At 41.8% G+C, this 15,656-nt stretch overlaps 1 protein-coding gene across 1 annotated transcript in view; it reads right to left on the bottom strand.

Moving 5' to 3' along the window:
* Positions 1-14,519, bottom strand: part of HIVEP1 (human immunodeficiency virus type I enhancer binding protein 1) — a gene marked incomplete at its 3' end in the record, with an annotated part of 48,172 nt that extends 33,653 nt beyond the window's left edge. Inside the window, exons 1-2 of the mRNA XM_010076747.1 lie at positions 14,384-14,519; positions 11,378-11,431 (exon numbers count right to left, since the gene is read on the bottom strand). Of these exons, the coding sequence (XP_010075049.1) occupies positions 11,378-11,431; positions 14,384-14,519 (190 nt within the window). The remainder of the gene's footprint in view (positions 1-11,377; positions 11,432-14,383) is intronic.
* Between the last annotated feature and the right edge of the window lie 1,137 nt (positions 14,520-15,656).

Raw genomic sequence — 15,656 nt, 5'->3', positions numbered from 1 at the left:
CTATTTTGTTAGCATAGTTTCTCATTGTTAACCAAAACAGCAAAAGTCCTACCAACACAAGCTCCAGGAAAGGTGCTAATGTGTTAATATGTGGTACCAGCACAGCAGTGCCATTAACCTCTATGCAAACGTACATTTTTGTAATGTCAAGTTAAATTTTAATGCTCTCTTCCATCACACTCTGGCAAGCCCATAAAATCAGTGTATCTCAATTTCACTTATTAAAGGTAACTTGGGAAAAAAAGTATATTGAGATACATACACCAAGAAATCATACCCAGTACCTCTAGCACTAAGTAAGTTTCCCAAATTTAAAAATTAGTATTTGATAACATCACAAGATAGTTCAGGTGGGAAGGTACCTCAGCAAATCTCTAGTCATGGTTATGAGACTGGAATACATAAAGCTGAAGGTCTGCACAGTACTTTTGCTCATGTTTATTCCCAATACACTGTTTGCATCCTCTACAGGTCTTCATCCTAACATGTCATACAGTACCAACGATACACTCTCTAGCAACATGGGGAATAGCATCCCCCAGGAATCCAGCTTTTCAATTTGTCTTGTGGCTCAATTCCTTTTCCCATTCCCAGCTTCCCCCACCAAACAAATCACACGAGTAAATTCTGTGCACACTTCGTCTCACTGCTGGCAAAAACTAACAGGCACCTCAACAAAAGCAACACAATCTAAAAACATTCAGTTTGTTCCACTGGATGCCTTAGCATAACTACAGAGGTGGCTGGCATTGCTTCATATCTATTTGTATGCAATCTGTAGGTTTTCAAACAAATAAGTTCCAAAAAAATACCCATCGTGTTGGCTACCAAAAGTAAGCAATGGTTAAGAACAGGCAAACATTGTTTAACCAAGTTTAGTACACAATGTAACGTCTGAACTATAACATCTACTGTTTCTGCTAATTCCGTATTACCAGGAGTGAACTGTCACTTTCAAGGCAACGCTGGGGAAAGGAAGAAGTATTTCTTGTCTTTGAGTAACACTTTCCCAAAATAACAGGCCCGTCTATATTTCAGACTAGCCTGAGAGAGACAAGAGCTGGTGTGGGGAGGGAGGAACAGGTCAGACCCCACATCTCGGCACCTCTCGCAGCAGCGCTTGAGTTGCAAAGACACTGGAGCTGAAAGGGCAGAATAACTTTCTGGACTGACCAAAGCTAGGGTAAATAGATCCAGAACGGATACAGAAATACTGCACTCATTCATTCAAAACATTCAAGTTTCTTCCCTGAGAATCCAGAATACACGCAACCTGAAATAAAGCAAATGCTCGGTTTAAAGGTGCAGCCACAGAGAAGGGCGCTCTCTGGGCTACTCCTCACGCACCAGATGAAATACCATGGCACCATTAGCGAGGGCAGAGCGGATTAGCTTTATAAAATGTGCAACAGCATTTTAGCATAAGGTAAGCGAGACACCTTCACCCCGAGGCATGCATCTTGGACTTATCAGGAAGCTCCTCTGCGATACAGTTTCATCCCAGACGCGAGAGCCTGCCAACTCTTGTCTGGCCTTGGGACAGGAAAAGAGTAAATGACAAGTTGCAGTCTGGGGCTGTCTTTCTGACAGCTCCTTTTCAAGTCACGGCGACTCACATCACGACAACCTTGATGGCAAGACTTTCGAGGGTCTGTAAGCATGTAACTACCCTACACTAGTGAGGCCAAGCAAGATCTTTGTAGGAGCTTGGTCTCATTTTGTGCTTTTAGCTTCTTGGCTTGAGTGAAGAAAGTAACAACCAGCAGAGTTTTAGCCATAAAAATAGTGTGCTTAATGAGGAAGACCATGAAGATGAAACAGCACTAAACATTTGACCACTGAGATAACACTAGAGCCGCAGCTGAAAAATGCCAACATCCATATGGGAACAGGAATCAAATGCAACATGGAAACACATCTGAAAATCTCTGACCAAAGTGAAATAGTTTATTTTTCCCCAGGAAGAGTTAATTTCCTGCCCAGCATGAAACATAGAAAATGAAACATGACATTGGATACTGATGGAGATTGCCCACTGTTATGTGTATAAGAAAGCAGCAGAGGCTGAACCACTGTAACGTCTCACAGGACTTGGGCGTTTCATTGAAAGCCTGAGGAAAGGCAACACAAGAACAGCAAACGCTGACCACACTAATGTTAGTTAGGCTAATGTCACACAAAATGTCACTGTATGAACATACAGCAAAGGCGTATAGTAGTTTTATAAACATGATCAAAAATTTAAAAATATTTATTATATTATGTAGCTCTATGGAGTTTATCTACTGGCTCTGCATCACACCCATTTAACAACTCTGTATTCCTCATCTACACATAAGCCTTAATACTACACTAAGAAAAGTAATCCCTGCTTAAGTGCTGTTAAGATACAGCATGTTGACTATGAGCAGGTGGAGAGACAATGTTACGATAGCTAACATCACCAGCAATCCCAGCCTGAGAAGTTCTTCCTTGCTGGGCACTCCAAAGACGTGAAAAAAGACAGAATGCCTCCCCAGAGGGAAATTAACGAGCTCCCAGTCAACGCCTAATCAGAAACCAGTTCCACCCAATTGTCCATGTAAAAATAGCGATGTTTAAATATAAAAAGCTAGAGAAGGTATGTTGCCAGAAATTAACTAAAATACCTCAGGGGCATCTGGAAATCTTCCTAAAATATCAGGCGCTGTTGTGAACAGTTTCACGACTAAATTATCTGTTTGCAATTTAAGGATTATCAGCTGTTACTGGAAAGTTAGGATTTGGTTAATAAATCATTAGAACAACTTCCATCCCTAAGACACAGAAGAAGAAAGGACATTAAAAGAGAATTACAGAACGGCTCATGAAACAGCAACGAGTTTAAGGGTTATCAGCAATGAGCAATTGCTATCTGGTCAAATGAGATACTGAACATAAAATCCCCAAACATGAGTCTGAGAGGAAAAAACCAGAAATGAAAGGAACAAGATGTTAAATAAACTGTCTTCACACATAATGATGTGCAAACAGAACAAGCTCCTTAGTCATATTCTCTGCACTTCTTTATATTATTATAATCTTCCATTTGAAAAGCAGGGATCAAATGGAGCAATTTCCATACTGCCTGTAGCAACCAAAGAGAAACGAAGAGCAGCAAAGAGCTCAGACCTAACAACTGTACTATTTAAAAACAGAGAAAAGAGTAGGAGCTCTGGCAAAGCAAGTAGGAAAAGTCTTACACAGACAGTCTTTCTTTTAGGAATAAATGACGCTGTGAACATGACAAAAACAGGAGAAGTTGATTTGATGAAAATCTAGATGCTGGGAATGTCTGAACCCTGGAAGCTCGGTCCGGCACGCTAGAGGTGGGAAGGATGATCTCTCCCAGGGCAGGTTTGCTTTGGCATCAGTGGGAGCTCCCACCGAGCTGCTCCGAGCTCTTTCCATTCCCCGTCCTCGCCTGCCCTTTTCCACAGTTGTCCGCAGCCTCTCTTTTCTCCCTCTCACACATACACATGTGCACCTCTTTAGGCAATTCTTATGAAAGGCTCCATCCAGGTCAGCCTATAGTCTATAACTACGAGAGAGTGGTACACTGTATCTAACTCACCATCCATTTATATGTTATGTTTTCCCTTTAGAAGGATTCCAAAAGAAATTAACAACTCCCTGAGCTAAAGAAGTATCTGGAAAGTATGAAAAAACACTCATTACTCATATGCAAGGCAGGCCACAAGGAAGCTAGCAAGTGAAAAATCTTGCATTTCCACACCTGGCTTGCTCCCAGCTCACATCAGCTAAAATTAGCAACCCATGGCCTTTACTACATGTGCGTAGGTATAGGTATGCCTATCGAATTAGCTAGTTCATTAGCTCAGCATCCTCCCACCACAAAAATGAGCTTGTTCTGGCCTCAGATTTTAAGAACTTGCAAGAAAGCCTTCTACTCACTAAAGTGGGGTCAAGCTCAAATTGTTACTGTGTGTGAAAACATAGCCACTGATTTAACAACCGACTGGACCGTAATTTGGAATAGCCACTTTCCATTTACTGCCAGGAACATGATTTTTCAACAATTGTTTTACAAAGTTAATTTGTATAATGTCCCTTTGAAAATTATACTTGCAGGTTGGAATCTTTTTTGCTGAACTGTCAACTCAAAAAAATTGCTATACTTGTCAGAAAAAGTCAAAATACTATTACTTTAACATCCCATTAATGCTTTAACGAAGTTCTCATAATAGCTCCAAAGGATGAAATGTTCAATTTAAAACTGTAAATCTGTTTGTCTGCCTGTCAAAACAATACCAGTTCTTGCTATGTCTAGCATCAGCAGTGGATTTACTGAGCAGATTTCAGCTGCTAGTAGTCTAAACTAAATGTACTAACCAAAGAAAATTAAAATAGAAATAACAGATACAGACATTGACTCACAACCTGGGAGGTTTACAAAAACCAGAAAACCTCCGTGGGTTAAGCCCATATTCTAACATTGTTTCTCAGAGCAAAGAACATGTAAATATCTTTTTTTTTTTTTTTTTTCAGTTTGCCCCCACTGGTAAAATGAGGACATTAAAACATACTTAACTATTGAAGACGAAAGCCATGAAAAATGAGGCTAAATTATATCGGAGACTATTCCTGCTCCCACAGAAGTGAGGAGAGTTTTCTCACTGTCCTTCGCGGGCACAAAGCCCCTCACTGAACTTGCCTGAAGACAGAAAGAACCTTTCAATTCATCATCGTTATTATTAGCAGCATGCAACGTTCCCTCAATGTGAAAACACCAGAAATTTTAAGAATAGACGGGACTTCATGAAAATGTGAGATCTTGCATGACATGAGTTACAGACATGAATAGCTTCTCTATAGAGCTGCTGTAAATATTTTAGGAAGATAATTCAGCCTTGATTTAAAGCCTTATAGCTTGACATACAGAGCACAATTTAAATAAATTATCTCTCAGATATATGTATTGACATATTTTCATAGAGATACAAACACTTTATAAAATCAGATATCAAGAAAATGCATAACTGAATTGTATGAAATATCATCGCTAGCTTGTAGTTTTGAACACTAGGAAAGTACAAGGTAGGTAGCTCTGGTGTATATCAACAGAAAAAGAAAAAGGCAAGATAATCCTCTTGCCAGCGTTAAGTAGCAAACAGGATTCTACTGTAACTTGCAACTATTGAAGATTATGTACTTTCATTTAGAGTGACTGTATTTCTAGCCCATATGGTTGCTGAAGATAAGGACAGAAAGATGAAAAGAATCAAATGAAACTTTGGATCTTGGACATATGTCTTGCCCCAAAAGTAAGGCACAGCCTCCTACAAATACAAAATGGAAAGAAAATGTTTTGGACTAGTGACAGCACGTGGATACCACAGCAGCAAAGAATCCAGAAAGCTCACATGCTTGCAAACCTACAGGAAAAAATCAGGGAAACATCTGTGGTGGATGAAGTCACTCTAAGCCAATAAGTCAAAATGCTTCAATGGCTTAGCACCACATTTCCAGATTTTTGTTTGATCTCTCCCCTTCTCATTTAATTTCCCATTTCCCCTGAACACTGGGACGAAAGAATACAGTCCTGACCTGATGACCTAGGGAGCAGGGTACCTCACCAGCACGCAGTGCTCTCACCTGCTTTTTGGCAGGGAGAGCTGGAGTGGCAGGAAGCGGGACTCGAGTGCCTGCAGGCAGGGGAGAGAAGGAGAGGGCCCTGGCCACTCCTTTGAGGCCAGATGGTGGGCCAATGAGAGTCGTCTGTAAGCTGGGACATGGCAACATAAAAAGGGTATCAGTCTTTAGGGTAAGACATATGCACCACTTGGTTTACCCAGGGAGAATGCTGGTATATTTATAACAACATAATCTAAACTCCCTCTATAATTTTGTCAATAACATGCATTCATTTAACGAGAAGGATGACAAAGTAAGGGAGGGTTTGGAAGGACTCCGAAGATACAAAATATGTCTACTCTGAATCTGCAGCAGGCCCTACATTTCTGAAATGAAGTCTCATGCTTCCATTTAAAATGGCAAACATCCTCCATTACATCTTTGTGCCATTCAATTTACTAGAAAAATAATATTCCAGTTAAAAAAACAGCAGATGGGCAAACAAGGTAGAGGGCATTTAATTTCAGCTGCCTCTCCTCCATGCCAACATGCTACTTTGAAGGAACTGCAAGTGTGGGAGGGGAACATATGTGGATGTGCATCTCAGAGAGTATTTGTTTCTGGAATGTAATCTCTCCTTTCCTTACTCTTTCTTTTCCCGATAGCTCAGATGTACATTCACACGATGGGTGGTTCCACACAGTTATACATAGACTGAAGCAAGCAAATGGAGAGTCTCAGTCCTGCACACGAACAGTGACTGCAGAGCTCCTCCACCAAATCCGGAGTCAAACTTGAGGCTTCAGACACAGATCAGCACCCACTTAAAATGCAGAGGCAGGCTTTAGGTAGCCCCATGGCAGAGGCTGGAAGTAAAGGTATTTTTCAACAGCACCACAGAGGTTGCTTGGACCTTGGTGGAGTCCAAACCAGGGCTTTGAATGGTTCTGTCTTGGTGGTTTCTCAAATAGGTGCTAAATAGACCTTAACACAGTTACAGACAGACCTGATCCCGCCAGCTCAAGTGGGTGCTCCAAAATGAGTACTCACTCTATCAGAACTGAGAAACTGGAGGAGACCATCCCAGACCACCTTCTACGCTGAGGACACAGCAATCACCACGACTGAGAAGCAGAATGAAGAAATCCAGTTTTCATCAGATCTAGACATTTATCATTGATTTTTTTGCTATGACATGGCAAGAAGCAGTCATCTCAAATGATGTACTTGAGTCCAGAATAGTACTCGTAACAGCCAGAAAGATCCCAGGATCAGTGGGCAATGCAGAGCATACATCAGGCCATGAGATGGTTCTTTTGGGGATCTGCCATCCACTTTATGGCAAATCTTGGTGTTGCTGGCATTTTTCACCAACTTTAGTTCCCTGAACAGTTTCAGAAGCCGAGACAGAGATTTAGGTAGCAGTCTTAGCACGGCTGGTGTCAAGTACAGAGATAACCAAGTTAGTTCCACTAGTCCTAAAGAATGCAGTGTTGGTGGAGCTGATGTATCTAGGACCCAGACTGCTGTGACAGGCAGAGAACTGCTGCAACAGATAAAGAAGAAAATAAATGCTTACAGTGCTTCATATTGGCCTTCAGCAGCTGAACTGGTTCTGGGGATGACCAAATCAGAAGCCTCTGTGGTAATCACAAGGATCTGAGAGGACTTGATTTTACCAGTCTGGAAGGGAGAAGACAGAGAGACTTTCTTGGGATGGCTTTCTTAGGAGCATGTCCAGCGGCAGATCAAAGACAGAGCGGTCAGATTCTGATGACTGCCTTCCAGCCCATGATACTCACTGGGTCCCACATCAGAGAAAGCTTTTGCTGCCTTCTCATCCCTTCCAGGTTTTAAAGAACACCATGGGGAGCACTCGCTGGGAGCAAGACCTTCTCTGCTACACTAAAAAAAACCCTGTACAAGAGTCAGAAGATGAAATTCAACCCCAAAGTGGGGGTACACCCAGGGTGTAAAACAGCCTTGGGAGATATCATAAAAGCTAAAGAGAAGCCGAGCTTCTCCTACTGAAAATTCATAGCTGCAATTGAGAAGTTGAAAGAAAATGAAATGACACAAGAGCTACCTATCCACTTCATGTACTCACCAAGCAGGAAGGTGAGCATGACCCCTAATGAACGTGTTTCTGGTCTCAAGTGGCAGGCTATGTGAATATCCATAATCTAAATGTACTTGTGGACTATCACTCCAGAAGATAAAGAAGCAAGTCTTCCAATTGCAACTTTTTACACTAAATAACCAAAGTCCGCAAACTTGAAAACCATGTCTGCTCATTTACTCTCTCTTCTGTGCTTAATACAGACCTATGCCAATTTGCATTTAATTGGATTACTACAGCTAATGGCAAAATGAAGTGTTAAATACCTATCTTTTTGTAGTGAATTAAATTCAGCTTAAATCTCACATGTACATAAAGTTATGACTGATTAGCCTACAATGCTAGTCAGCAGAAACCCAGCATGATTAAACTTATGAAAAATTCCTCCCTGCAAATATGCTGTGCCACAGACAACTCCGGTACTGACAGAGCAGTAGTTAACATGATAAATTCCACAAAATTACATTCCCTATTCATTTCAGATAGGAAATAAACAAATCTAAAGCGATCTACATGAACTGAAAGCTCAAACATAGATTTTCTTTCTTTTCAGTGGCCTTCAGACTCTAAAGCTTCAAATAAATAATTCCATTTACTTCATATTACCAAGAAATCTAGCTATTCAGACATTCAAGAAATGTAAAAAAAAAAAAAAAAGGCAAAGGGATTTTTCATTTGAAAAGAGTAGCCTTATTATCTCATTTATTTCTACATCAATCTTCTAAGTAAAAAATTATATTTCAATTGCCAGCCATATTAATTCAGATTAGGAGTCAAAACTTAAGCAATGATCTCTTTGACTTCTGAGAAGCTGAAAGCCAAGTGCTACCACCATGTACATCTTTGCGACCCCATCCTTTTCAGAGTACATAATTAAGTTTACACTATAGAAGTTGTCTTTCTTTGTACACAGGTGTTACTGGGCCACACGTGAAACAAAATGCCCGAAAGCAGAGGTTAGCTCATCTTTAGTTTGAACATGTCCATTGCAAAAAATAATCGACAGCAATATTACTTCTGCAAGACCAACAGCAACAAGAGCAGACAGCAATACTTCACACGCCAGGTTTTTTAATGTTTCAATGACAATGTCACTTATCTATGATCCACTAAACAAAAATATGTCCGAACTATTTAGTAGATGGTCTAGTTTGTTGAAAAGTCTTTGTAAACGTTTGAAGGTCTGCTATTACCATCTAGCCACTTGACTTTTTTCTCTTCCACCTGTTACAAATATGTAGAGCAACATCACAGTCTTGGCGCCTGTATGACACAGTTTGTATCAAACCCTCCCTTGAAAAACTAAACGAGTCATGAGTTCAGAGAAAAGAAAGATGAGTGGGATATGGATGAGGTTCTAAAAATCACAAGGGCGGTGGATGAGGTGAATGCAGAACTGCTATTCAACGAATTGCAGAATGCTTGAACCAGGAGACACCTGTTGAAACCAGCCGGAAATTGAGAAAAAAAAGTAAAACAATGTACTTTTTAATATACTTGGTAGTGAACTTCTGCAATTTGGTGCCACACTATGCTGGATGCAGACAGCACTACATCAAAAGGATTCATGGATAACAGGTCCAAAAACATCTAGATACTAAAGGGACGAGGCAGACATCCCTAATCCAATGTCTGTGGACAGCATGAGGGGAACAGATTGCAGAAAGTGGCCCGGCTTATGTGCTGTCCTTAAACAGTATGTCCTGTTGCCTCCATTGAAGGCAGAATGCTGGGCCAGAGGGACCGTGCTGAGATGGCTTGTGTACTTCTTATGCTCTCTAATCTTCAAAAAGTTTTGAAGTTCATTGTTTCAAAAGATAATGAGCTTTGATTCCAGGACAGAGCATCAACAATTTACAACTGTGTTCACAGATGTGCCACAGGCCAGGAGGACAGCTCACTACCACAGGAGAGGTGAATGCCTACCCAGAACAAGACACTGACACGCGGTACCGTTAGAGCAAACTATCTCGAGCCTGAGAGAGGCAAGGCTGCTGTCACTCCACAGGCCCAGCTCCAACCAGCAGTGAAGCTGAACATGTTTTTCCAACAGCCACATGCACACAGAGCACACATATACATCACATAAATACATATATATACATACATATGGCTGGATATACAGATCCCACATCACATCAACACTAATGGCCTCATCCTGCCTCCCTGCTGTGGCTGAGCAGGATGGAAGTCCATTAATGGGATATACCTATATGTCCAAGGTGGACCCCTCCAGCAGCTGGGATCAGACAGTCCACCCAGTAGCCTCCCCTGGGACACTGGATCCCAGTGTCCCCAGTTGGTGCCACCTGGACATATGAACCCTCAAGGCTGCAGGCAGGTGCACCCATCGATACCCAGGGCTGTCCGGGACTCCCCACTGTGCTCTCACCCCTAGGACATGCAGCCGTTCTCTCATCCAGAGCTGACCTTCAGAGACCTCCAAACCCACCCTGGCCCCCAGCCCACCTCACCTACGCACTGTCTCACCCAGCTTGATCTTTGCTAATGATCACATGCTCACCCACACACCTGCGCTCATCCCAGCTGCTCCACCCCAGACCCCCATACACACAGGGGGTAAACAGTCCCTCACTGGAAAACAGTTGAAGGTGGAGTTCAATGAGGAGACAGGGCAGACTGTGCTGATCAGGAGCAGAGCATTGCCAGACAAGCATCCTGGCCAGCCCCTGCTAACATGCAAACAGACCCTTTAATGCTGTTATCCCTTTACTTCCCCAATTCATTCCTCCCCATATCACCTAAATCCCTCCCTTCCCCCACCTTTGGTTCCTCCCCTAGGCATCCCATAATAAGTCCTGTGCAATCCCCAAAAGCATCCCCCAACATGTCCCACACTCCCAGCTAGCAATGCCCTTAGTCCAAAAAGCAACCCAGAGAGCTGCTCCCTATGATTCACGGTGACAGGTTTCACACCCGGACACTAAGCCTCTGCTGGGACGGCCTTGGGACGGGAACTGGACAGGGTTTCCCTTCCTCTGGGTCCTTAATTTGGGTTTCTACCTGCCCCTGTGCTCCTCTGGGCTTGTGGACATGAACCCATTAGAGTATTGTTTGGGCTCCCCCCCCTCCAGTGTCTCTCTGGGCTCCTCTGCGGGAGCTTTATCACCCAACCAAACAGGTACTGCTGCAGTCAGCCAGCCTTGAAATGCAATGACTTTCCACCAGCCTTCTAAGCTCTAACACACAGATTGAATCTGTCACAGGTCACCTGTTTCTTAAAATAACCTGTGATGATCAATCCCCCTTTGGCACCTGTTAGAAATGATCACATATTGCTTGTCAGAAACCAAATATAGTTATTAACAATTAGGTAAATCGTATAATGAACCAAATGGTTAGCACAGGCTGCAGTCAGTAACTTGTGCACATCCCTAACGCTACAGGTTCAGCCATCTCATCAAGGTCAACGCAGCTACTCAAGTGCTTAAAACAAGCATTTGTGTCTCAGCAAAACTGGGACGTTACAGTCCACAGCCTCTGATCTGCAGATAGACACGCCTGGGGCCTCAGCCAGCACCCAGCCCAGTGGAGTCTTCTCACTGATGCATGAAGACTTTGGATCAGCCTCTAGAATTGCAATGTGTTTTTTTTTCTGTTTCATTTTCTGGGTGTGTTTATTACCTCTCTGTTGGTCTTCTGTTCCATTAAGTTGCTTTTGTGCTTCTTCAATTTTGTCTGCAAGAAAGAGAAGTCATTATTAAAATATATATATAGAGAGAGAGAGTAAGATTTTTAGAAAGCAATTTACTGAAATCCGTCTTGAGCTATCTGTTCATATTTAGGAGTGATACCATTCACATATAAATATGCAGTACATTATGAGTAATACAGCCATATAAAAATATATCATGTTTTACCAGCAAGGCTATTGACACGTTAAATTACACAAACTGCAGAAAGAAAAGCACTGGCATTGGATCTGCAGTCTACAGCTAATCCCACTGTAGTTTTGTACCACCTATAATAATTTATACAGTCAGGACTCTTTGGAATAGGTATTATGGTGTATTACAGAGTATTTTAATACGTTTTTGAAAAAGACAATGCAGCATTAAACACGGTGATATAAAGAGCAAACAGGATTTGCTACATGAAGCAACGGAGCCAATACTGTCACACGGGAGCAGGGGGGGTGAGCAGCAGCCCCGTGCTTGTTCTCTGTGAAACTACTGGACATTCATAGACATGCAGCAGGAGCAAAAGACAACTTGAGTCTTTACTCTTGCCCTGTTCCTCGCAGATCGCCTGCTGCCCCCAAACACATCGGTGCTGGGAAGGGAACTGTGTTCCTGCTGCTGCTGCAGAGAAGATCCCACAGGAAGGGGGGACCACCTTCCACACACGTGTGTGTCTGCACGTGCAGAGCAAAAATCAAGGAAAGGAGCAACTGGAATGAATGAAAACTTGAGACCAATCTCCTTTTGGTAGTAAACAGTCCTCTGAGTGGCTTCAGGATAAGAGACTAAGTTGGTAAGAAGCAGCGGCACTGGGGGAGGCTGAGCTCCACAGTGAACTATGGCCTGACCAACCCAGATCTGAGTTTAGCATGTGGCTTTCAGATATAACAGATCATTTTCCATAATATCCGTGAAAGCTTTTCTTTCATTTTCTTTTTTCTCTTCTTTTCTTTTTTCTTTTCTGGGGGGGAGGGGGAGGTGGTGGTGCAATTTTTATAAAATTAAACTGAAAGAACAGAACATAACTGGATTCACCCTAAACCTCTCTTGACTGTACAGGTACAACTCGGGAAACACCAAACTTCTTGGCTGCCATACATAGGAGGACAGCTCTGCAAAGTCCTCACCTCTTTCTTCACAAGCGTGGAGGCTGTTACTTGGTCTGACTTCTACTCACTGTTCTATACAATGTACAGTTTCTGGAAAATGGTCCTTTCTTCAACAGACTTTCAAATCAGTGGGATTAAATGACAACTCTAACATTTACAAGCTGAACCACTCAAGTATGTTGGAACCATTTGTTCACAGTTGAAGTCTGAAATTGTTTTCCAATTATTTTCTCAGTAGAATCAAAAAATCGTAACTGAAACAAACCCTTCTCACAAGTTTTAAGACCGAATTTTGTTCAGCTAGCTTCAGTTCTGCGTTTCGGCCTTTCAAAACTGGTCCCAGGTTCCCTTCTTCACTAAAGCTCAATCATTTCTCTCCTGTACGTTGTCCCAGAGAATGCACCAAAACATGTCACAAGGATGCTAACCTGGCAGACTCCCAGAGCCAGAGCAAATGAACCTGCTAATGAGAAAGTCTACCACCACCATTTTAAAAGCCAGACCCCGTCCTTCTTCCTCTGAGGTTACCGAGAAATACATGTATATTCAAAGCTAAGTTTTAGACACAGTCGCTTTTGTACTGACTCACTGGTTGCTGAAGACAAACACAAGCAACTCAAGGAGAACAACTCTTCGTTAGCTCTTTACCAACCCAGTTACACAGGCTGACTTTCAACAATGAAGACTTGATTTTAATCTTCCTGGATTTCAGCTACAGCCGAAATACTGTATGTATCTACATATTTTTGTACAGAAAGGGCTGTAAATAACAAATCCTAATGAAAATAAGAGGAAACATAAACAAGGCATCTTCTATAGACATGTGCCACTTATGCTATTACAGAAAAAAATGTATCTAATAATCTTATACTGTTTTCCCACAGCGTACTGCTCTACAGAAAGGTGATGGAATAAGCAACTTACGAAGTTGCAAGACAGCTGATGAAATAAATGAACACACAGGAGAAAACTAAACATCAACAAATTAACACTGCAAATGGAGCTGCAAGATTTAATAAAAAGAAACAAGCAATCAAAACCATAGATTAACTAACAAATTCACTTCACCTCTGTTTAGAGATATACCTAATGCACAAGATGTGAAGTTTACCTCGAGAGAATGTAAAACATTTGTCACCAAAATTTATACTTAAGTAAACAAACTGCAGTTTCATTACTAAAAGAATTAGCTGCATATTTCACATAAATGCTACAATAAAGGTATGCATTTCAATTCATGATCATCCTATTTTACAGAGAAAAAAATACTTAAATATTTTGGAAGCATGCTACATTAGATTGCCAGAAAGATTAAATGCTTTGATCTCCCTAGCCGAGTTCTCTCTCTCTTTTTGTTTAGAAGAGTTCCTGTCAGAAATCCCCGATCACTTCTTTGTCAGACTGCAATCTCAAACCAACACAGGGAACAGAAATAATAGCTAGGTAAACACAAGCTTGGTGCACAGCCAGAAAGTCCACACTTCCTCCATCTCCTGAAATGCTTCCCCAATGAATTATATTTGTTGAGTGTAAGTCTTCATACCTATGGAGGTATCTCTGTGCAGAATGCTTTCCAGCATTGAATTTTTTTTCCCATGTTCACAGTGTTGGTTCTGGAAACCGAGAGCACAGACTTTGACTGTAAATGAGGCACAGGTACTAACGTGGGTCTGCCTGCTAAACATTTCACTGCAGAGACATCCTCATAACGACCCATATCACACAGCTACCTGCTCTTCCCATGGCGTGTTTAATATCATCGTACAAAATCTATGGCAGCTGCTTCCCAGTCTGCTGCACTTTACAACTACAGATCCTACATTGGCCACTGCCTTACAAACCCCTGCGCTTCAGGCTGGAAGGAAGAACTGCATTATCCTGAACCACCACGGAGCCGTGGGGAAGAGCAGGCTGAGCAACACCTGCCCCAGGGACACCCCAACGCAGCCGCACTGCTTCTGCTGACGACTCCCACATGCGCCAACAAGAACCTGCTAACTAACACCAAATTTATATTACCCAGTCACTTCCTTCTCCTTTGTCTCACTAAATTTGCCTTACGTGAAACATTTTAAGGCAAATTATTTCAGACAACCTACCATATTCTTTAATAATTATATTATAGATCCTCTAATGGTACACATCTTTGAAAACTTTATATGCAAAAATACAATACACAAAAATCACCTGCAAAACCCTGGAGGAACCGAAAGCTGCAAAGTCCACTATTAACTGCAAACAATATTATCCAATCCAATACTCACTTGATTTAGTATTATTTCAGTTTTAAACCTGTGATACTGAAGATACTGTCTGATTGGAAATTCCACAAAGGAAACGGTTCTTTATCACTGGAAAATTACCTTCTTTTACTAGGATAAGAGAAAATAATTTAACTAATGGAAATTCCTAATACATGGCAGGCACGGCACCCTCCTTATTTCCCATAAAGTGACAGGATAGTACATATCTCAGTGACTGGATTAGTGTAAGACCTATCTCTATGTCCCCAACCTTCGGCAGACAGCCTTCTGGAGTAGCACACATCTAGAAGCAAAGGATGACGGTGACAGACGTGCTCTCATTTAAGGCAGGACACTTCTCACTAAGTGCTTACTAGAGGGGAAAAAGCTGAGCAACAATAAAAGAGGAAATCATCATGTGTGCCACTGTACAGAGAGGAGACTCCATACGACAGCAGTGTCAGAAGTTACGGAGCCAGCTCTTGCTTATCCCAAGCCAGGGCTGCACCAAAAAGGAGCAAAGCACAGGTAACATCATAGAATAGTTTTATCTGTATTGCTATATGTATATATATGTGCATGTGTGTAAAAGAAAAATTAAACAATATGGGTGCAATTGCTTTTCTTATTCCAGTATTAAATCTTTTCGTCTTATTGTCCAACATAGCTCTCCCAGCAAGTATATGCTGTGTGGAAACATCATCAAATTCCTTGGGGTCTTAAATATATAATGTAACTGTGCTTTTTAGGAACATGAGGAAGGAGACTGGCACACATTAAAACAGGCTTCTTGTTTTACATGCCTCCCGCTGTGATAGATCATTAAACGGATACCTACAGCCTGAGTTAGATACAGTGGTGATGTGGTGGG

The sequence above is a fragment of the Pterocles gutturalis genome, unplaced genomic scaffold, assembly GCF_000699245.1.
Source record: "Pterocles gutturalis isolate BGI_N339 unplaced genomic scaffold, ASM69924v1 scaffold1688, whole genome shotgun sequence".
NCBI lineage: Eukaryota > Metazoa > Chordata > Aves > Pterocliformes > Pteroclidae > Pterocles > Pterocles gutturalis.
Note: the sequence above shows the minus strand (reverse complement) of the source record. Positions and strands in the feature narration are given on the sequence as shown.